This window comes from Haemorhous mexicanus, chromosome 19 (genome assembly GCF_027477595.1).
Source record: "Haemorhous mexicanus isolate bHaeMex1 chromosome 19, bHaeMex1.pri, whole genome shotgun sequence".
Taxonomy (NCBI): domain Eukaryota; kingdom Metazoa; phylum Chordata; class Aves; order Passeriformes; family Fringillidae; genus Haemorhous; species Haemorhous mexicanus.
Window position 1 is genome coordinate 9873096 of NC_082359.1, and position 22390 is coordinate 9895485.

Consider the following 22390-nt stretch of genomic DNA (forward strand, 5'->3'; position numbering starts at 1 on the left):
TGAAGATCTTAATGCCCCAAAGCCGAGAGGTCACATATCAGTGAGCTTTAAAAGGATTTGGGGTGTGGGAAGGGCAGCTGTCACCAAGCCCCTGCACCATCACTCTGCACCCTGTGGTGGCTCTGTGAGGACAGGGCCACCACAGCCACCATGGTGACATCCCAGCACAGGAGGCCTCTGCCACCTTCAGGGATTGATTTTGACCCTTTTACCCCCTGCCCCACCAAGCCTGGAGCTGTTTCAGCCTCAGCTGGTGAACGGGGGGTGCTTGGCCCCGGCCCCCTCCCGCCCCTCCCCGTGCCGCCCTGCCAGAGATGACAAACCCAACAAAGGGAAGAGAAAAGCACTTGTCATCCAGAATGCGGAGCGTGGAAGCAAATTTATTTTTAGATAAATCTAAAGCTTAATTTGTGAAGCTAATATCAATCAAAATGAGAGATGGGTTTTTTTAAGTCCTTTTGCAGCCGTGCAATTTATACTGCCTGTCTCTCCTCCTCACTCCCAAACAGCAAAGGCGGCCGCTAAGTTTAATATCAGCCTCATGCACACCTGCCTTAGAAATTTGTGTTATTATTGGTGTTATTATTGGTATAATTTGAAGAGGAAGGTATTTGTAGGCCAGAAGCAGTGTCATTTCCTTCCGTGTGTTCCCACAGCGCTCATGGGTGCTGTGCCCCATGGAATGGGAGGGCAATGGGCTGTGGTGTCTTCATCCTCAGTGCTGGGATGTACCTCAGGTGTCCCTGCCCCATCTCCCACCAGTGTCTGTGCACTGTGCACATTTTGGGTCCCTCAGTGCTCACCTGCACCTGCCAGAGCTGGCACTGCACCAGGTGCCCACCATGGAGGAACCCATTCATTTTGCATTCCACGCTTGAAGCCTCCCCATGCCCAGTGAAATCCTCCTCCCAAGGAGCGATCTGAGGGGAGAATTAACCTGCTAAATAATAAAAACCCCCGCACACCTCCTAATGAAATGTAATGACTTGGAGACCTGCAAGATGGATCGCGCCGTCGCTCGCAGCCACTCGCCCTGATTTATGGCGAGCTGGGAAATCTGATGGAGGCAGCGCTAATGAATCCTCCTCCCACGGGCACCACTGGCACAGCAAAGTTTCTCCTGGAGCTCCCAGCACGGCTCCGTGCACCCCAGCCTTTGTAGAGTCCCCCTTTGGTTCAGGGGGTCCCCAAGGAGGGGCTGCCCTGCAAAGAGGGACCTGCCAGCAGCCCCGCCGCGCTCCAGCCTCACATTCCTTTGATGTGGCATCTTTTTAATGACAAAGATCTGAGCAGAGATCTTCCTCCAGACGGAATAATTTTAACGCGCAGGCAGGCAGTGGCACCCCCCCATCTGTAATGTTAACCTCTGTGAAAATTTCCTTTTGTCCCAATTTCTCTTTGTTCCCCGGATCGGCTGTCGTGCCACTCGCTGCTGCCGGTGACAGAGAGGTCCCCTCCCGGCGTGCCATAAACATCGGCGGAGCCACGCGCGCCCTTGTGGTGAGTGAGCAAAGGAGACAAACGGAGCTGCCAGCCCCGGCCTCAGCCACGGCCACGGGGCAGCTCCAGGCACGTGGCTGTGTCCCCATCACCATACCTGCCCTTGTCCCCATCCCCATCCTTATCCCATCCCATCCTGTCCCTTCCCGTTCCGTCCCATCTCATCGCCATCTTCATTCCCTTCCCCATTCTTATCCCATCCTATCCACACCCCTGTCTCCATCTCATTCCCATCTTCATCCCTGTCTTGCCCACATCCCTATCCCATCTCATCCCATCCCATCCCCACCCTTATCTCATCCCCATCCTCATTCTGTCCCCATTCCTGTCCCCATTCCTATTCCCATCCCATCCCATCCCATCCCATCCCATCCCATCCCATCCCATCCCATCCCATCCCATCCCATCCCATCTCTGTACCCTCTTGGTCATGCACAGAAGGCAGCTGAGCCTCTGCTGCCCTCAGTCCCCTCTCTGGCTGGGATAAGGCCACGCCATGTGTCCCACCATGGGACACGGAGGCCGGGGAGAGGCATCCACAGCCGGGAGCTATTTGGGATTCAGTCCCATTATCCTGCTGTGATTGCTGCTGCTGGGCAGAGCAGCGGGGTCGGATTTAGGGCCACCAGAGAGCCCCCACCCCACCTGGGCACCAGGAATGGCCCTGCAATGGAAACCCAGTGGGAACCAGGAGTGATGGATGGCAGCAGAGATGCCACCCCTGCTCTGGTGACAGGATGGGGACACGGTGCCTGACCCCAGCACCCATTGCCCCACCAGGGACAGGCACTCCCCTGGGTGCATGTGAGGCCACAGCCCTAATCCCAGGGATTTGTCCCATGTGCCACCCCCTGGGTGTGAGGCTGGTGCCTGCAGATTAATGGCTCAGCATCGTTAACGGGTTATTTATAGGTGCTCCTCTGTGCCCTAAAAATCTCTGGGAGCAGGGGGGGTGTCCCGGCTCTGGGGGAGGCCACAGCAAAGCAAAGAGACTCCAGAGCACACATCCAGCGAGATCCTGGTTTTACTTTGGGGAAAAACACCATCCGGACACACAGCTTGCGGGTTTTGTGTTGGTTTTTTTTTTTTCTTTTTTTTTCTTTTCTTTTTTTTCATTTTGTTTTCTCATTTTTAAAACAATATAGTGCAGCCAGCACTTCTCACAGTAGAATATAATGGTCAATTTTAGTATAAAAAAAAAACATTCTCAGAGATTTGTAAATGCACTTAGTGCTTGAACAGGCTTTCAGGGATACAGTACCTCTTTTCCGAGCACAATCACCTTGGGTTTCATCGGGATATTATTCTTCTTTTACCTTTAAACATCAAAACATTTTGTATTTCGTGGTGAGGAGCCTTTTGTAAATGAACAAATCTATTAAACACAGAATTACACAGAGTGAATAAAGGACCATAATCATTTTGGAATTGTTTGGGTTTTTTTTTTTTTAAAAAAAAAAAAAAAAAAAGAGAAAAAAAAGGAGGTATGTGAGCGCCCCAGTACCGTGACCCAGAACCAAGGTAGAACTGACAGTAAGGGGGGAAATAAAACAGCCTGGAAGTGTGAGAGCCAGGGGTTCCCAGGAGAGAGGGGCTGAGGGGGTCCCAAACCTCCTGGTAGAGTGGGAATAGGAGCCGTGGCCACTGTGGGGCCGGGTGAGAGGAGGAGGATGAGGAGGAAGAGGGGTGGGAGGAGACTCTGTAGCAGCCAACACGTAGATGTACAGCCTAGTCAACTAAAAAAAAAAAAAAAAAAAAAAAAAAAAATTAAAAAAAAAAAAATCTGTTCAAGTTTTCAAGTGTTTTTCTTAAATAGCCTCCAGACTGTCCCCAGTTATTAGCTTTAATCAAAGCAGTGCAAGTTACGGACTTCAGCTACAGGTCAGGCGCCAGCTCCCTGTGGCCACGCACCGGCCACACGCCGGGCTGGGACCAGCCACCACTAGGCTGGCACTGGCCACCACGGAGCCTCCCAGCCACTGCCGTGCCAGGACTGGCCACTGTGGAGCCTCCTGGACAGCTGCCAGGTCAGCACTGGCCACCACGGAGCCTCCCAGCTGCACACTGGGCTGGGACCCACCCTGGAGCCTCCCGGCCGGCCACGACACCGGGCTCTGCCCCGCTCTGGGCACCGCCAGCACAGCAGAGCCTCCCCTCCCTGGATAGCAGCAACTCGTAGCAATTCCCTGTTCACATTCGTGGAGATAAAATGATTTCTGAGCTATATAGACAAGCGGTCCTTCGGCCTCGGCTTCCAGCGGGTCGCGGGCGTGTCCAGTCTGGGGACCCCGGTGCAATGCCAGTGTCCCGGGAGCCCTTTCGGCAGCCGAGCCCGCGTCCCCCTCCCTGTCCCCCCGCCCTCGCTGCCACGGTCTGGCACCCGCAGCTCGCGCCAAAGTCCTCGCCCTGGGTTTGGGAAGAGCAGCATCGATCCCTTATCTGTAGACGGGCAGGCGGATGTGGGCGTGCTGGTGGTCCAAGAGCCTTGGCACAGACACGGTCTCGTAGCCCTTGCCCAGCATCTGCTCCTTGATGCAGGGCGGGTGGATGTCGTTGATGAGATACTCCAGGGACTGGAGGCTGCTGCTGAGGATGGAGGTATTGCAGAGGGTCTTGCTGGGCAGCCCCTCGGCCGGGGGCACCCCCAGCTCGCGGGGCCCGGCCCCCAGCTCCGGCGGGTTGTAACAGTCGCTGTTGGGGGTCACCAGGATGCTGTTCCAGGGGGGAGCGAAGTACTGCCCCACCGCGAAGTTGCCGTGCATGCAGTTCAAGGGGGACGAGCTCACCTTGTCGGCGGCGCCGCCCAGGCCGTAGGGCCGCGAGGCGCCTGCGCACGTCTCGGGGGATTTGCTGAGGGCCCCGCCGCCGCCGCTGCCCCCGCTGTACATTCGCAGGTGCTGCTGCTGCTGCTTCTGCTGCCACACCAGGTAGTCCATGCCCTCGGGGTAAACGCCCGCCTTGGGTCCCAGGGCTGCGGCCGGGTTGGAGCCCAGCGCCAGCTCGGCGCCCTTGCGGCACTCGGGCAGGACGGTGCCGCCGTAGCCGGGGCCGAAGGCGCCGTGCTTGGCAGGGCTGGGGTGGGCGGCCACGACGGCCGGGCAGCCGGGCTGGGCACCCTGCGCCTGGCACTGCTGATTGATCTGGTAGATGATGCTCTGGATGGAGGGCAGGTTGGAGGGTGGCAGGGCCAGGCTCCTGCCCGCCAGCGGCAGCACCGAGGCCGCCACCGTCACGTTGGGGGGCACGGGACCCTCCAGCTGCTTCTGGCCGCCGTGGTAGCTCAGCTGCCCGGCGCAGGAGGGACCTTGAGCTAAAGTGCTTGAGGCGGGGTAGGGAGCTACGCCCACCTGGGCGGGCGAGAGCTTAGTCCGCTTCCCCTCCGAGTTCTTCACCACGCTTTTGCCAGAGGCTTTGACGATGGCCAGCAGCCCCTGGTAGCCGCCGGCGTGCAGGGGGTAGGGGCTGTACCTCTGCCCCGTGGTGTCGTAGCCGTTCACCGTCCGGTTAAGGTGCTTGTGCTGGGGGACCCTGATGTTGGTGGGGAAGATCTTGATGGTCAGCGGGCTGTTGGCCACCTTCTGTGCGTAGGCGTCCAGCTCGGCGGGGCTGGGGTAGCGCGGGGAATGCATGGGGGCCGTCTCGCCTGCGGGAGCAAAGCTTGGGGTGAATCCAGTGCCAGCAGGATGAGGGGACCCAGCACCACAGCACTGTCCTCCCACTGTCCCCCCCCGGACCTCTCCAGGCAGAAAGCAGGTCATGGCACCGAGCTGTCCCCTCCCGCTGACAAGAGTCACTTGTAAGTGGCCTAAAATAAACTCGGTGTGGAGAATGGAAATGTCACTTTACCCAACGGGGGAATCTTTCTCTGAGATTGGATTTAAACTACATTATACAAGCAATTTCATGGGTGCTTTGCGCTGCTACGAGAACCTCACCAAAAATGGAAAAGCATTGCATTTACCAGCCATAAATCAGCAGTTCCTATAATGAGCACAAAAATGTCACTTTTATGCAATTTTACAGATGAACAAAACTGGTGAAATTAACTGTGGTAACCTACTGGAGTCAGCAAAAGGCACTGCAGAAAAAAAATTATATATGTATATAGTTTTGTTCCTTTCAAACTCTTTCCTGAGCAAGTTTCTGCCATTCTGGTGTGAAAACTCATTTGTCGTTCCCATTATACTTTCATTTGGAGTTTATCTTGAGTATCCAATGAGCCACCAACTGTGAAAATGATTAAATCTACAAAATCTATCTAATAGATGGAATAAATTAGGTGTTTAAAATCTCCACACACATTCACACACACACTCACACGCAGGCACGTGCAAATACGCGTCGGAACACGGGAATGATGGTTGGTTCCCAGCCGGTTCCCAAAATTCCCAGCCCTGCCAAGGGATGTCTACAGCACACTGGGGATACCAGACCTGGTGCCTGCCCAGAGGAAGGTTTTGCAAGGGAGAGATGGTAAAACTGGGGGGTTTGGGGAGGTCCAGCCTTCCCAGGCAGTTCAGTCCCTCAGTACCTGGAGCAGTCTGCTCCCAATGCCACCAGCATCAGCAACCCCTGATGCCACCACATCCTGGGTGGCAAAGTCACATTGGAAGAGCTGCACCTCTGGGTACATTCCACATTCCCTGTGAGGGAATTGCCTGTCCCAATCCTGCTCTGAGTGACATTTCCACAGCTGTGACATGCCTGGATGAACAAGGCATTGCATAAAACCAGGATTCAGCAGGAGGGATGCACTGGAATCTGTGACTCTCCACATCACCCCTGTTCCCAGCAGCAGAGGGAGGACACAGCAGCGAGGCTGTGGCTGCTCTCCATGCTCTCCATGCTCTCCATCCATGGCCACTCTCCGTGCTCCCCACGCTCTCCATCAGGGCAGTAATTGCTCAGGCAGGACCAGCGCCTGCGCCAGCCATTGCTCCCATTAAGCTGATGTTATGGGCTTTTTACAGGTGTCTTAAATAGACATTGTTATTAACGAGTGTATTAAGCCAATTAAAACCAGTGCCTTTGAGGAGGATTTAGAAGAGCTGTCGGAACACAGGAGGAGCAGCACCAGCAGCTCCCTCTGGCAGGACACGTGAGGACGTGTGGCACCAGGACATCCCAGGCACTGAGCCTCCCATCTCTGGGAAGCTCCTGCAGAGCCAGCAGGGCAGTGAGGGCGCACTGAGGGGGCTCTGCTGGGCATGGGAACCCCAGAGCCAGTGGGTGCAGGAGGCTGAGAATGGGACCCCTCTGCCCAGAGGCGCAGCACGGAACGGCACGGCATGGAACGGCACAGCACGCACATCTGCATTCCCCTTCACGCCAGCACCACTGTCCTTGGAGGTGGCAGCATCGTGAATACTCAATTAACACGACACTAATTAGCTGGTGACACTAGCAGAATCCCTAATGAGCCCATACCATGGAAATGCTCCTTTCTGAGGAAAAAACATTAAAAAACCAAGGGGCTGTTACAAGAGGGAGGGAAGGAGGTGGTGTCACCTGTGGTCACCTGACGGGGATAACCAAAACCCTGTCCCCAAGCACTGAGGCTACAGGTGACACTTCAGGGCTGGCCCCGTGCCACGGGACAAGCCGGGTGATCCGAGCCTGGATCCGAGGGCACTGCCACCCGCCAGCCCCGGCGTGTGCCCGCAGCAGCCTTTGTCGCCTCTTTGCTCCAGCTGCGTTGGATGTGACAAGCCACCAATTCGGTTGTGTTGTCACATCTCAGGGTGACGCACCGCACCCCCGCCGGGAAAATTACAGAGAGCCGCTCTCCCGGCACGCCGGCGGCTGCGGCGCTGCTCTCCGCAGTAATTACTGCTTTCCAGCGGGCTCTAATTGCTGCGAGATGCAAACTCGCCCGAGCCACCGCGGCACCGGCGGGCGCCGCCAGCCCCGACACTGCCGCTCGCTGTTTGTCCTCCCTGCCCATCTCCTCCTGAACCCGGAGCACCGCAGCCTGCGGGTCGGGGAGGCAGGGCTGCCGGCACAGCCATCATCACCTTACCATCCCTAAACCCAGCCCAGGCACAGCCCCCGGCTGCCGGCACAGCTATCACCACCTCTAGCCATCCCTAAACCCGCCCCTCCTCCCAGATGTTTCCCTGCCTCCCAACTCCCTCCCTCACTGGCATTCCCATGGGATGCGTCCGGCACCCCCCCACCCCAGCTCCCCCTCCCTCCCTGACCTGCTCTATTTTTTCAGCCTGCACTCAATAACAGCTAAATAATTGAATCTGCTCAGCAGCCGAAGATTTGGTTTGAATTTTATTGGAATTTTAAATTGTTTTGTTTCTTCGGTATTTTATTACTGTAAATGGAAAATGCATCGCCCGCAGTAATAATCCGATGGCTTTTTATATTACTCTGAGCTTCTGCTTGGAGCATTATTGGAAAGCCAAGGCAGCGAGGAGACCCCAGCTAATGGCAGCACGGGCTTATGAGATTATGCCTCCAGCTAAACAACTTTTTACTTTAGCAAATTGGCCACCAAACCCAGTCCCAGACACAGATGTAAATCCCAGACCCCACTGGGGCCTCGGTCCGGGATAAATCTCCGGCTTATGGAACAGGGAGCTCCAGCCCTGCTGTGCCCAGAGCAGCAGGATGAGGCAAAATGTCCAACAGGGAGCAGGGATGGCTGCAGGAAGGGTGGGAGAGGTGGAAGAAACCTCTCTCAAAACCTCCTCAAACGTGCCCATGTGCTGCTGGCATCACTCACACCCCCCACACATCCAGCATTCCCTGCATCTCCCAAATCCCCCACATGCACAGTATTCCCTGCATCCCCTGCATTCCTCTGAGCCCTGGTGTCCCCAGGGACCCCCACACCATGCCTGGCTGCAGCCACAGCCCACAAGGTCTAAGGAAAAAAAAAGGAAGATGGGAAGAAAGGAGGGAAGGGAAGCTAACCAGGGTTAGCTTGGTTTAACTTGGTCAAAGCAGCTGTGGGATCAAAACGGTACCAGGAAGGATGCCCAGGAGCAGGAATGAGAGAAATGATGCTCAGGACCAGGAAGGATGCTCAATCCTGGGAAGGATGTTGAGGATCAGGAGGAAAGTTTAGAACCAGGAAGGACAGAGTGGATCCTCACTACTAGGAAGGATGCTCAGTACTGGGAAGGATACTCTGGACCAGGAAGGGCAGGATGGACACAGCACACAGAAGGAAGCTCCACTCTGCTCCCACAGCCTTGTGTGTCCCCCAGGATGGTGCTGGAACAACATCCCTGGCTGGGCTCCCTCTTCCCTGGAGGAGGATGAGCATGGGCACCAGCAATTTGTGCCTTTAATTTCCACTCCATGAGACTGCACTGCCTGGCAGCTGCCCAGCTCTGGAAGGGGATGGGAAGCAGGATGTTTGGGTGCACAGAAGGAACAATTTGGGGATCAGCACCAGCAGCACCACAGCCCTGAGCAAGGACTCCTCAGGGAGAAGCTGAGAGGGAATGTGGTAGGACACGGCACCTCACTGGTTAACAGCAGCATGAGAGACACGTGCTGCTCCCTCCCTCCCCCCATTCCTTCTGAGATAAGATGGGACAATCCTTATTTTTACACATCGAAGGCGCTACAATATTTTGCAATAAATGAAAGAAGTAATCTCGGCAGGGAATCTTTATAAAGCTGCCAACGGCGACGTGTGGCTGGCTGGAAGATTCCCTGAGCAGGGGATGGGCCTGGCCTTCCCCTGGTCCCAAAGGAAAAGGCTTTTCACCCCTTTTCCAGATGGGAAAAAAGCTGCAATGGAGGGCTCGACCCCAAAAAAAGCAGCTCAAGGAAAGTGTCTGCCCCCAGCTCTGTCTTCATGTGGTCCCATTGCCACACTCAGCCTGGAAAGGGGCATTTTCCTGGAGCCCTGAGCATCCTAACCAACCTCACCCTCCCTGCTCATCCTCACCCTCTATCCCTGTCCTGCCCTGCCCCTCTTCCAGAATAGCACTGGCATTTCCAGCCCTGAGCTCCTGGTTTGTTCCTGCCTGGCCTCTCTGAGCTGCCAGGGCAGGAGGGCAGCAATTAGGCAGGATTTTTAATTGGCACAGGGGCAGAGGGGTGGGAAGGGGAGCGATGCCGGGCAGAGACAGGAGCCCACTGGGGACCTGAGCAGCCGTGCCAATGGCTCTTATTAAAAAATAATAATGCTGCAGCCTCCAAATGAATTAAATTCTGTGAGAGCAGAGAGCTCGTCCCCAGCTTTGGGACCAGGATCCCTGTTCCCCTTGCAGCAAAGCAAGCCCAATGCCTTCAAAGCTTCAAAAAGCATCAAAAATCCCCTTCTTCTCTGCCTGCCACGCTGGGAACAGATTTTGTAAAAGCTAAACCCTAAATATTTGCAAAACACTTGGAAGAAACCTCAATATTTGGAAAACACTTGGAAGAAAACAAACAAAAGCTGCTACATTTAACAAATCAAGACAGTCCTTCAAGTTTTGGGTCTGTGCCCCAAGCAGCAAAGCTGTCTGGCAGGATCTGGCTGCCCTGGAGGGCAGAGCCTGGCACAGCTGGCACACGGAGCTGGTGACACCGAGCCAAGGGCAGGGCACATTCCAGGGGGTCCCAGATGGAGCTGGGGGGTGGCTGGGGGATGCTGCCCTGCCCAGACCAGGGTGCCCAATGGGTGGACATGGGGGGGTGCAGGGGCAGAGCAGCCACGTGGTTTTTGGGTGCTGCCAGGCAGGAGAGCAGCGGGCACCGTGCCCCTCACTCACTCCAGGCAGGTTGGGTGGCTGCCACATCCCCCGGCCCTCCCACCCCGCACGAGCAGCTGTTTCTATGGTGACAGTGTCCCCAGGATGGGTGGCACAGAGTGGCAACAGTGTCCCCAGGATGGGTGGTGCAGAGGTGCCTTGGGGGTCCCTGCTTGCCCTCCCCATCACTGAAGGGACAGCACCACCCTGTGCTGTCCCCAAAATTGCTGCATCCCCATGGCACAGACCCCACTATGGGACCCCCCAGCCTGGTGTGGAGCATCCCCCGTGCCAGGAGCCGAGACAAACCCCGGCTCTGGGGGCTTAAATAAACCCAACTACAGCAATAACAGCGGGAGAAATCCATCTGAATAACCGTAGGTGGCAAACCCCGCGCAGCGGCAGCGCCGGAATCTGCAAAGACAACAAAATTCATGACAAAGCACAAAGGGAAGCGCCGGGCTCGCCGTCCCCAGATATTCATCCGTTAACACGTTCCCTTTTTAGGCTGACATGTCATTTCAGACGGGCCTTTCTTCCTCCCCTTTCTTCTCCCCCTCGTCGCGCGCGGCTCTGCCGAGGCGGCTGCTGAATTGGATCACCTCGGGGCGAGCACTTTATTATCTGCAGTCAAAGCGTCACCACAAATACCCGTCTACACACACACGTGTCACTTCCCATTTGTCTCCTGCACGAGGTATTAGCCCGGCACAGGCACCGTGCTCTGTGCCACCACAGCCACCGTGCCCCTGCGCGAGGATGCCCCGGTGCCACCTCAGTGCCATCCTGATGCTGTCCCACTGTCAGCCCAGTGTCACCACAATGCCATCCTGATGCTACCCCAGTGGACCCTAATGCTGCCCTGGTGCCAGCCTCATAATACTCAAGTGTCACCTCATCCCCCACCACGATGCTGCCACAATACTGCCCTAATGTCACCTATATGTCACCCAACGCTGCCTAAGCACAGCCCTGAGGGCACCCCAACACAACTGCCACCCCGGTGCCACCCATGTGAAGCCAACAGAGCCCTAAAAAGACACCCTAAAGGCACCCTCAACACAACTGCCACCCCCCTGCCATCCCAGTGCCACCTTCCAGAAGCCCTGATGCCATTTCACCACAGAGCCTCTGAGGGACCCCAGGACCAGGAGGGGGCCCCACCACCTCTGTTGGCCCTGCAGCTCATCCCAGCTGCCCCCAGCCCCTCTGCTCACTCATCCACAGCCAATTAATACTTTCATTAAGACACAGGTTCTGTACCTGCTGAGAGGAGCAAGGTGGGCACCCCCAAAGCAGGGTGCCCCATCCTGGGGTCTGCCAGTGCCCAGGAACCTGCTCTGTGGCCAATGGACCATCACAATCCTGGGAAGTTTGGACACAAACCAAACCTCCTCGTGCACTGCACCATTACCAGCCAAGGCCACCCCAAATCCAGGGCTCTGACCTGGCAGGAGATGGGCACTGAGCAGCCCCACCTCACCCTCCACACATGACCAATGGAAAAGTGTTTTTGCAGCAATTCCTGGCAGGGAAAGTGCAAGTGAACAGCACATTTTGGGCCCAGCAGTTAATTGAACTCCTTTTTATGGCACGTATATAAATACACAGAACCATCATTAACCGATCCCTTCCAGAAACTGAAAATGAAAGAATTAATCTTACTTCACTCATGTGTAACCCCTCATGAAATTAAAATGATATTTTATGGGTGTGTACAAAAGCAAAGCCTCGCTGCAGCCACTCTAATGAAAATGCCCTTGGAACAAGCAGAATTGGGTAACGAGAGGCCATTAAATGGGGCCTCATCCTGTGTGCAATTAACTGTTTATCACTGATGAGAGTCCCCACAGGTGCAGGGAGAGCTGTGGGTGACCCTGGAGCTGAGTCCCTGGCAGGGAGCCCTGGCCATCACCTCTCATTAGGGCCATCCCCTCGTTAGTGTTTAAATACCCAGATGGGCCCCAGGAGGGTTTGTGCCACCCCCAAAGAGCCATTTATCACACTGTCCCCATGGGGCTGAGGTGACAGCTCCCATGGGACCCCTGGCATGGAGGATGTGAATGGTGAGAGAATCCCCAGGCTGGTTTGGGTTGCAGGGACATTAAAGCTCATCCTGTTCCACCCCCTGCCACGGGCAGGGACACCTTCCACTATCTCAGGTTGCTCCAAGCCCTGTCCAGCCTGGCCTGGGACACTTATAGGGATGGGGCAGCCACAGCTCCTCTGGGCAATCCGTGCCAGGGCTCACCTCCCTCACAAGGAAGAATTTTTTCCCAAAATCCATCTATCCCTTCCCTCTGGCAGTGTGAGGCCATTCCCACTCAACCTGCCATTCCACAGCCCTGTAAATAACCCCTCTCCATCTTTCTTTAGGCCACAGAGGATGCTCACTGGGTTCACATCTGTGAACTCCCCCTGGCTCCCAGCCCCTTTGGGGGGACACACATCCTGCTCCCTGCCACACTCCCAGCCCCAGGCTGGCTGGAGGAGGGCACATGGAATACAACATTTCATTAAATATCATCCACTGCTCCGTGACTGCTGAGAGAGTGGGAGCACCAAAGAGTTTGGCCAAGCTGAGAGGGACATTATTTGATTTATAATTTAAATAAAGCTCAGGATTCCTGTAATGTGCCCAGGATAAAATCAAAAGGGACCAGGCTGCTGGAGTTAATTGGACGTGATATTTTCCTGAGGATGCTGCTGCTCTGCAGGCTCCTGCTCTTCTGCTGGAGGAGGGAGGTACAGGCAGGGCTGGAAGGGCTCTGGCACCTTCCTGCATCCTCCTCAAGGCATGCCAGGCTGGTTCCTGTGGAACAGCCTTGGGAATACTACTGGCAACAGCAGCTAAGTCACCTCCAGCTTTATCAGGATGGATTTTGTGGGATGCTCCGAGCCCGCTGGGATGCAGCCACACCAACGTGGGGGCACAGAGATGGGGGGAGACAACAATCAGCAGGAAAGGCCAGGGGCAGAACCAGGGGGTGAAGGCACCAGCAGCTCACTGCATGGGCAGGAAAATGAGTCAGCTCACCTTTTACGTGAAATTAATACCAAAATTAATCAGCGGCGCGGGCAGGATAATAGGATTTCACAGTGGTGCCGGGCCAGACGGCCAATGTGCCGAGAGCCAGACTCATTTAATATCGACAGAAACAATGCCAGAGGACAGAAATAAGACCCATAAAGATAATTACTGAGATACTCAGGAGCAAATTAAGTAATCAGAGGCACTTGTAAATTGCGCCGGGTTTGAAGAGCGCGCTCTCCGCGCCGATTCCCCGGCGGGCGCTCCGGTGGCGGCAGGAGCTCAGCCCCGTGCCTGCTCCCAGCCCCTCCACCCTGCTTCCCACAGGTGCCATAAATAAGGAAGGGAAAATTGTATTCCAAGCCAGATGCGTGGCCCTGGATGTCACCTGCAATTTAATTTGCGCTGGCGGGAGGCAGAGAGGAGCGAGACGTGCCGGATTTGCCCGTAATGAGCGGAAACATACGGGCAGCTAAACTTTGATTAAGGTGACCTGGCTGGTGGCAGCCGGTGGTGAGTGCAGCGTGGGGGTCTGGGCAGGAGCTTGGCTGCTGCCACCCATCCTGGGGGACACAAGTCACTTGGAGATCTCAGCTGAGCACGGTCCTGCCTGAGGGATGGGGTGAGACCAGTCTCTGTCTCCTGGGTACCCCGCACTGCCAGGGTCTGAGGTGGGGTCAAACCTCTGCCCTCATCCCACTGGCACAACTCCAGGACCACTGGGACCCTGGGGCTGGAGCACTCCCAGGACAGCTGTATCCAGGAGCATCTCTCACATCCATGGCACGGTATGTGACACCCCATAAGGGCTCCTGCTTCCTAAATCCTCCTTATTTCAGCACCTATGGCAGGATGGGAAATGCTAGAAAGCACCAGGCCCCCCAGCAGGAAGGTGCCTCTGGGCTTTGTTCCATGAGCTGAGATGGTCCTTAGCTCTGTTGGGAATGCTGTGGGGACCAGCAGGTGCATCCTGACCTCAGGATCACAATGAGCTCACACAGAAATTCTCAATGCTGAACACCTCCAGTCTCCAGGAAACCCTGTCAGGCTCAATCTGCCCGTGGGTCTCAGACCATGTGGGCATGGCTGAGCTCATTATTCCATGGCAACGAGGTACTCCAGCAGCTGGACACCTCTCGCCAGCCCTGTGCTGCCACGATGCTCAGGCGTGAGGGATTACGAATAATTTTACAAGAGCAGCATCCTTTTTCCTTCCAGACACCAATAAGGAGCAGACCTGGGAGGCACTGCATGCTTCAGTGCACTGCAAGCTGCACTGTGACACCTGGGTGCCCAAAACCCCACCTCTGGCCTAGGTGTCCTATTCCCTGTGCTGGCCACTGGGGAGCTTCACACAAAAAATCATGGAATCCAGAATGGTTTGTGCTGGAAGCGACCTTAAAGATCACCCACTCCCCCCCCTCCCCCCGCCATGGGCAGGCACACCTTCTGCTCCAAGCCCTGTCCGTGGCCATGAACATGATAAGTTTCAGGGATAAAAGAACTCCCAGGGATAAATAACCCTCCTGGCTGGCAGTGCAATGCTGAAGTGATGCTGGGGGTCCCCAGAGAGGCTGAGCATCATCCAAAATCCGTGCCCAGCTTGCCCAAACCCCATGCCCAGCTCACCTGGCTGCTCAGAGTGCCCAGGTAGAGGGGAAAAAAAAAAAACATCTACAGGAAAATCCAGCTCATTAAACAAACACCCGGGGGCTGTCACAGCCTAACAAGCAGAGCTTTAGCAGCTGATTTGTCTTCAGCCGGCAATGTTTAAAAATCCAACTGAGACCAGCAGAAAAATATCCACTCCCCTCTTTAAAACACACATTCATCACTTGAGAATCTTAATGCGCCTTTCCCAGCCGGGGAGGTCAAACACGCCTGCCTAAAGCAGGCTCATTAAATATACATTTAATCACGGTTTGGATTGAGAGACAAAGGCTGGGAGAGACAGGTGCTTTGCCGGAGTGACCTTTTGGATCCCATTTTAATGTAACTAGTTTACAGCTTATCTGAAAGGCCAGCTCCTGGGGAAGGCGAGCTGCGGCACAAACGGGGAAAGTAATTAGGGGGGGAAGGGCTGGGGAGGTTTGGGGGGCCGACTGCACCATCCTCTGCTGCCGCCACGCTTCCCAGGCAGCTCTGCAACATTTGCTGAAGTTGGACTTATCAACCACAGAACCCAATTTAATTTGCTTATCTTGGCTCCTTCCTCCCCCTCTCCTCCCCGCTTCTCCTGCTCTTTTTAATTATCGGTTAAATAAATGTCTTTTTCAATAAAGGAAACAGCATCAAAGCGGGCGCCCGCCCCCGGGGCACTTACACTTGCGTGGCTCCAGCGCCTTGTTGGGACAGGGGAGGTGCTGGGCTGGGGGGTTCTGGGTCCTCTGCAGGCAGGCCAGCATGGTCTGGGCTTCCCTACGGGCGTTGCCGCCCCACACCCTGCAAGAGAGGAGACACACAGTGAGCCAGGGACCTGCCACCCCTGCCACCACCCCCTGCTCACCCGGCAGGAGCTCCCCAGCACTCAGTGCCTTCGCTCCTCTGGAGATAAACAACTAACTCTGAAAGCCTGAAAAGAATAGGGATGTATATAAAATAAATATGAAGGTCTCAGCGGGTGATCTGAGCTTCCTGCAGAGCTTTCCGCCCTTCCCACCGGGAATGTGGCAGAGCCGGGGCGTTGCCGTGGTGCCAGGCGTGCCAGCCGGTGCCTCCTGGCACGGAGTGACCCCAGCCAAGGCTGGGGAAAGACACTGTTAACATCCCACTCAGGGTCCTGCCAGCTCCCAGCTGGCATCAAAATCTGCTCGACAAAAGCTGGAGGGGTCAGGCCAAAGTCGTCGTCACCACGGTGCTGCTCATTGTACATCCGTCCCCAGCCGCCGCCGGGGCCCTGAGGTACAACCAGTTGCTGCTGACACCCTCCCACTGCTCCAGCTGGCACAGGGAGTGATATTCCCACTCGGAGAGGGCAGGGAGACGTGGGCAGGAGCAGCAGAAAAGCAGGCGTGGTGCCCATCCACCAGCGTTTCAGCTCCTGTGCTGTTGATCTCTGGCTGAACGTTCACAGATGGCTGGGGGTCACAACTGGACATCATGGATGGTGTCGCTGCTGGGTACATCACTCCATCTTCTCCCTTGTGGGGGAATTGTGCCCTCCTGCAGCCATCCGGGATGTTTCCCACATGTCCCAGTGCAGGGGAGTGATGCAGTGGTCTCAGGCACGTGGTGGCCTCAGGCAGAGCCCGTGACCATCAGCACCAGGAAACAAAGCATGGATTGATGCTCCCTGAGCTGTGCCCAGGGCTCTCCAAGCTCTGCTCGTTTAAATGTCACTCTTTTAAAACACCTTCACAGCCACCATGGGGGCAGACAACAGAACCTGTGCTGCTCGCTTCTGCTCTGTGCCCTCCCCCAGGCAGGGGGTGCCAGGCTCTGGGATAATCCCCAGGATGGGATCCATGCAGGGTGTCCATGCCTCAGCTGGGCTCATCAGGCTCAGGGTCTCACCCTGACTTCCCCAGCAAACCAGGGACAGGGAGAGACTCATCAGGAAAAGGTGTGAGGAAGAGGAGGAGGAGGAGGAGGAGGGGAGGAAGTCATCTAATACCGAGCAGGTGTCTGGAGAACCCAAATTGTGCTGTTTTCTCCTAATAATGAAGTATTCATGAGTAAAAGCCTTTTTCACTACTTTCTTAAGATACTAATTTCACAACAAGCGCCTTGTTACCATGCAATTATTCCAATCGTGCATTTCTCCCAGATTCCATCTGTCCTCGCGCTCTCTAAATGAAAGACAATCATGTAACCACCTTTCATTATTCACTATTTTACTTTCAGCAAAGGTACCCTGAAAGAAATGATTTCCTCTGAAAGGGACTTTTATTCAGTTTCAAAACCAATTTTCTCCTATTACTGTCTTAAAAAAAAAAAGGAGGGGGGCAGGGAGGTGTTTTTATTTCATGCATTACATATCCTTTGTTAACGCAGCTCGCAGTAAAAGCAGCCGTATCCATTTTCTGGCTTCGATTTCTGGTAATTTTAAAATATGCCATTACAATCAGGCAGAAATTATACAATTTGAAAAGAGAATGAAGTGCTTCTTATTCAGAGCCTGAACGCACTTGACTGCCAGGAGTTCTCCTCTCCCCGCCGGGACTCGGGGTTCATTACGCAGCCCCGCTCCCGGCGCCTTGGCTCCCCCAGAGCGTGCCTAGCGCCTGGATTTTCCATGATGGGAGCTGCCACCCTGACCTCATCCCCATCCCTGTCCCTGTCCCCGAAGGGCGGCCCTGGATCAAAGCACCCACGGCCGTGCAGGAGATGGATGATGGCACCAGCTCCTGCCATACCTGAGCCTGAGCTCCACGGTGACCTCAGGGCTGGCGTCCCGCCGGGTGTCACCATCTGGCCGATTAGTGGCGGACGTCACCCGCGCCCAGGCAGCTCCTCACGGGGACAATGACCCGTGTCCCTGGCAGACACGGGTGGCGTGGGCGGCTCGTGCCACTGCCGGATGCAGATCAGGTCCCTGCTGGTCCCCTGGGGCACCCAGGGGGTCACCAAACCCATGTGATAGCACAGTGAGGGTGTGGATGCAGCCTGTCACAGGAGATGAGGTTCCAGCATAGCCCTGGGTACACCCCACGATGGCACAGGTTGTCCCCACCACTGCTTTCTCCACCCTGCCATGCACAGCCCAGCTCCCTCCCGGAGCCAACCCGACCCTGGGCTCGGATCATCACCGGCAGCAGGTGGGAGAGGCGCGGGAGCCACACGCCAAAGTGAATAAAGCCAGCGATTAATTCAGACCCTGCTGCTGCCCCCATCTCCTGGCGTCTCGCAGCCCAGATGATTTTTCCGACAGCCATGCTGCGCCTCACCCCACCTTCACAGGCACGCTCAGGACTGCCAAGGCTCTGGTGCCACAACCCCAGAACAGCGTCCATCTGTCCACCCCGGCACCCTGCAGGGAGCCCCAAGCCCCAGAAGGCCCGTGGGCGAGCGGGTGGGCGCCTGGCACAATGGGCATCTGTGCCACGGTGGCATTTCGCTAATGCCGCTCCGAAAAGCCCCTGAATCAGCTGATGGGAATTGGGCGCTGGGCTGTCCAACGCTTAGCGCCGGCTTAGTTAGCTCCATCTGCATTTGAACTAATTCCAATCAGCAGGATCCGATTTAGTTCAAGCTGCTCTGGCTCTTTCGTGGCAGGGAAGGCAACACTCAGCAGTTTTGCTGGAACACCCCGAGTCCGCACGGCCTCTGCCCATGCTGCGCCCGTGGACCCACCATCATCCAGCACTGGGGAACAGGGCGAGTCCCACCAACAGTGGGGACATCTTGGGGACATCTGGAGCAAGGTCCCCCAGGAGCCCCAACCCCACATCCCACAACTCTGGCATCATAGAATCACCAAATGTTTCGGGTTGGAAAGGACATTAAAGCCCATTCTGTCCCACTCCCTGCCATGCACAGGGGTGTCTTCCACTATCCCAGGTTGCTCCAAGCCCTGTCCAACCTGGCCTTGAACACTTCCAGGGATGGGGGAGCCACAACTCCATCCTTCGCCTCTCCCACCACTCCATCCTGCCCCACACCCAGCTAATCCATCTCAACATCACACTATTTATAAGCCCAAGGTCTTTGTGACTTTAATAAAAACCACCACCCTCTATGTCTAAAGCCCCAGTGATGGGAGGGTTTGGCACCTCCTCTGACATCAGCAGCTGATAAGTCGGGCTTATCTCCTCCGAGAGCCCTGCGAAGGTCCCTCCCGTGAGATAAGGCCAGCGCAGCTGTCGATAGAGGCTTTTGCAGGCGAGGATTTAGATAAAAGAAAATGTGACGGGAGGGGGGGAGAAAAGAAAAAAAGGAACTTTTAAAGTCTCAGCCCGAAGTGGGTCTGTGTGGCTGTTGAGCTGTGGTGGGGAAGGGATGGTGAGGGACAAGGTCTTGGTCACCATCCAGGCTGTGGTGGAATACATCCAATCCTTCCCCGGGTGTTATCGGGGTACAATCCTATCCAAAGGGAGCTTTTGGGGTTAGGAAAGGGGGGCAGGACCAGGGATGCTGCAAAGCTGTTTGAGCCACACCATGGCCATGTCTCCCCTGGCTATCAAAAGCCAGCACTGGGTTTGGCACAAGGACAGGAGGTGAGGGGTGACCCTGGCTGGGAGAGGTACAGGAGGCTCCTGACAGTTCCAGACACACAGACAGCACAGGGCAAGGCCAAGGCTGGCAGCAGCCAGAGAAACAAAGCAAAAGCCCTCACTGGCCCCTGGTGTGCAGAGTACAACTGGGAACAACCCCTGTCCCTCGTCCTTACACAGAGGGAGGAGAATCCAACCACACCAGCAGGGAGCTCTCCTTCACCATAGCCCCAGGGACACCGAGCTCCCTGTCACCACCCCCCGCCATTGCCACCACCACTGGACCCACGGAGGTGCCAGAGGAGGAAGGATTCCCCTCTGCACACAGTGGATGCCCACCCCATTGCAGGGCGAGCAGGATTTTGGCTGGTGCTGCTGCCTGGCACGGCTGTACACATCTCCCATCCAGATTTAGGGAGGAGGGGATGCAGTGATGCCACAGCTCAGCCCTACAAGGGGTGAGCACAGAAAGGTCACCCCACTGTGAACCACGGGGAGCATCAGGTAAAATAAAACCCAAAGTTTGTCACCAAAGGTCACCCCACGACCTTCCCTCGCCCAACCTTCCCTCATCCCGCCTGGATAATCCGCTCCCCTCCGTGTGCTCCAGCCCCAGGCCTTTCAGGGGGCCCTGTTAATAATTAAATGTTAATCTAAAAAGCAATTTTAGCTGCAGTGCTGCAGATCTGGTTAGAGATTACATTAGCATGTAAGAGTCAAGGGTAATTTTCTCTAACCCCTCTTGTGATCTTTAAAACCCGCAGATCTTAAAGCAACACCAGCTCCTCTGATTAAAATTGGAAGCTGGGGTTTGCGATGGATAATGATGCTAGAAGTGATTATTTTGCTGCTCAGGGGCTCGCTGGGATGTGAGGACTGTGGGGGGCTGGGGGAGAGACCCAGAGCAGCCAAGTGGCTTCTCCCAGCCCATGCTCTGTGGAAACGCTGGGAAGGTGCTGGGGCAAGCCCCAGACCTGGTGCTGAGCAGAGCTGTGACACCCTGAGCATCCTCATTTCTCACTTTTTTTGGGCTGCTGTGACACCAGGGTGGCATGGAGCCCACCAGCCATGGCACAGTGCCAGGGACAGAGGGGCACTGGACCAGGACCCTCACTGCTACAGGCATCCCACAGCAGCATCTCATGTCTCTCCCATCCCACCCAGAGATGAGGTTTCTGCTCTTGTGGCAGCTCCAAGGAGAAACCCCTTGGACTACACCAGAGAGTCAACATGAAAAAATACCCCAAAATAACCTTTTGCTCACAAGCAAGGTGAAAGGAACTGGGACAGGGCATGGCAAATCACCTCCTGAGCACTTCCAATGACCCTAAGGAAGAAACAGGGTATCAGATGTGTCCGCAACGATGGAATTTAAAAAAACCCCACAATTCGAGTGCTGCTGAGCATTTGCAGACGTCCCTGTGCAGGGCTCGGGCGGCCTGGTTAAATTTATGTGTCAGCTTTAAGGAGGCCTCTCATCAAATGAGCTATTTTGGGCAGAGATTAAAGATCTATTTTCGCTGCGAGCGGGAACAGCTCTCGAACAGGTTAATAATGATTCTGGAAAGCCAAGTGCCTCCAGCACCCTGGGGCAGGACCCCAAAGCTCTGAGTGCTTTTGGGGGGCTCCTGAGGCTCCCCAAGCCAGGAGGGTGGGGGATCAGAGTGTAGCATCCCCCCGCCCTTGCTGCCATCCTGCTGGGGAGGAAGGAGCCCCGCGTGCTGCGGCGGGCGCCGAGCAGCCGTGGGTAATTGGAAGTGGCAGACGCTGGCACGGCGCTGCCGAGAAGGTCATTACGTGGGACTGGGAACAAAATGCCAGGAGCAAGGGGGGAGCAGCCCTGTTAGCAAAGGTCAGGGCCCCGCTCGGGTGCCGTTGGTGTTTTTGGCAGGGCTCAGCCCTGGCTGTGTGCACCGAGGTCCTGGCAGGGCCAGCGCACAGCGGGCGGGCAGGATCTGCCAGGTCCTGCCAGACATGTACAGACGCGGCCCCTTGGATGTGGCACCAGCTCCTCAGAGCAAAACCTCACTGATCTGACACAGTCATGCCATGCCTTCCTCCTGCACACGGATTGGGGAGCTGTCCGTCGTGGATCTTGGGATGCTCATGGGCTTTAGTCCCAGCCCCAGCACAGACCTGGGATCAACCAGCAGAAAAGCCAAGTGGCTCCATGCAGCAGCAACTAAAAGCACTCTGGACCCCAACAAGCCAGGAGACAACTCCAGCACAGGCAACCACGCCATGGGCAATGGCAGCATCCACAGCTCCAGCTGAGACCCAACAAACTCAGCACTGCAGAGACCAAAGCTTCCCATCACAGCTCCTGTTCCCATCCTGCCTCGCTCCTCTCTCATGCCAGGGGTTTGATTGTCCCCTGCAGTGACAGTCCCTGTGCTCCCATGGCCATGGTGTCCCATCCAGCTGCCCCACACTCGGCAGCCGGGCGCGCTCCTCTCCGTAATTACAGCCCCAAGTGCCGGAGCTGTGAAAGAATCTGACGAAGGAATCCAGGGTAGATCGCGCTGCTGAAATTACTATAATCAAAGGCTTTCACAAAGGCTTCAAATACAACCAATTACCCTGAAAGGCGAGGCAAGAAAGAAAACAAATTAACATGTTTGCACAGAGCCTCGGCGCAGCGCACACACCGCCCCGCGCCGCCCTCGACCCCGGCCGGCCGCTGCTCTCCATCCCCGGTCCTGCTCCCCGCTCCCCATCCGTGGCTATCTCTCCTCATCCCTGGCTACCAGCTCCCCATCCCCATGGCTGGGCCCTATCCCACATCCTGCTCTGCTCACAGCTGCACACAAAGGGGCTCTGTGCCCGTCCCTCACCCCGCAGCCACCCACTGCCCTGCCGGCACACAAAGGCCCTGCCTGTGCCACAGCCGGCTCCGGCGCAGGCTCGGGGGATTGCCAGGGTGGCCTGGGGAAACCTCCCTCGCTCCCTCCCTCCTCCCCCAGTGCTGGAGGGGTCCCCAGGCCAAGGAAGGAGTGGGGGGGTCTTCA

The 22390-nt window shown here is 56.0% G+C and overlaps 1 protein-coding gene across 1 annotated transcript; it reads right to left on the minus strand.

Annotated features, from left to right (window-relative positions):
• Positions 1 to 2506: 2506 nt before the first annotated feature.
• On the minus strand, positions 2507 to 22004 carry FAM222A (family with sequence similarity 222 member A). The gene is made up of 2 exons (XM_059863655.1): positions 15554 to 22004; positions 2507 to 5143 (listed from the first exon to the last, which is right to left on the minus strand). Exons 1-2 carry the CDS (start codon positions 15633 to 15635, stop codon positions 3936 to 3938), a joined length of 1290 nt encoding a protein of 429 aa, XP_059719638.1. The 5' UTR covers positions 15636 to 22004; the 3' UTR covers positions 2507 to 3935.
• Between the last annotated feature and the right edge of the window lie 386 nt (positions 22005 to 22390).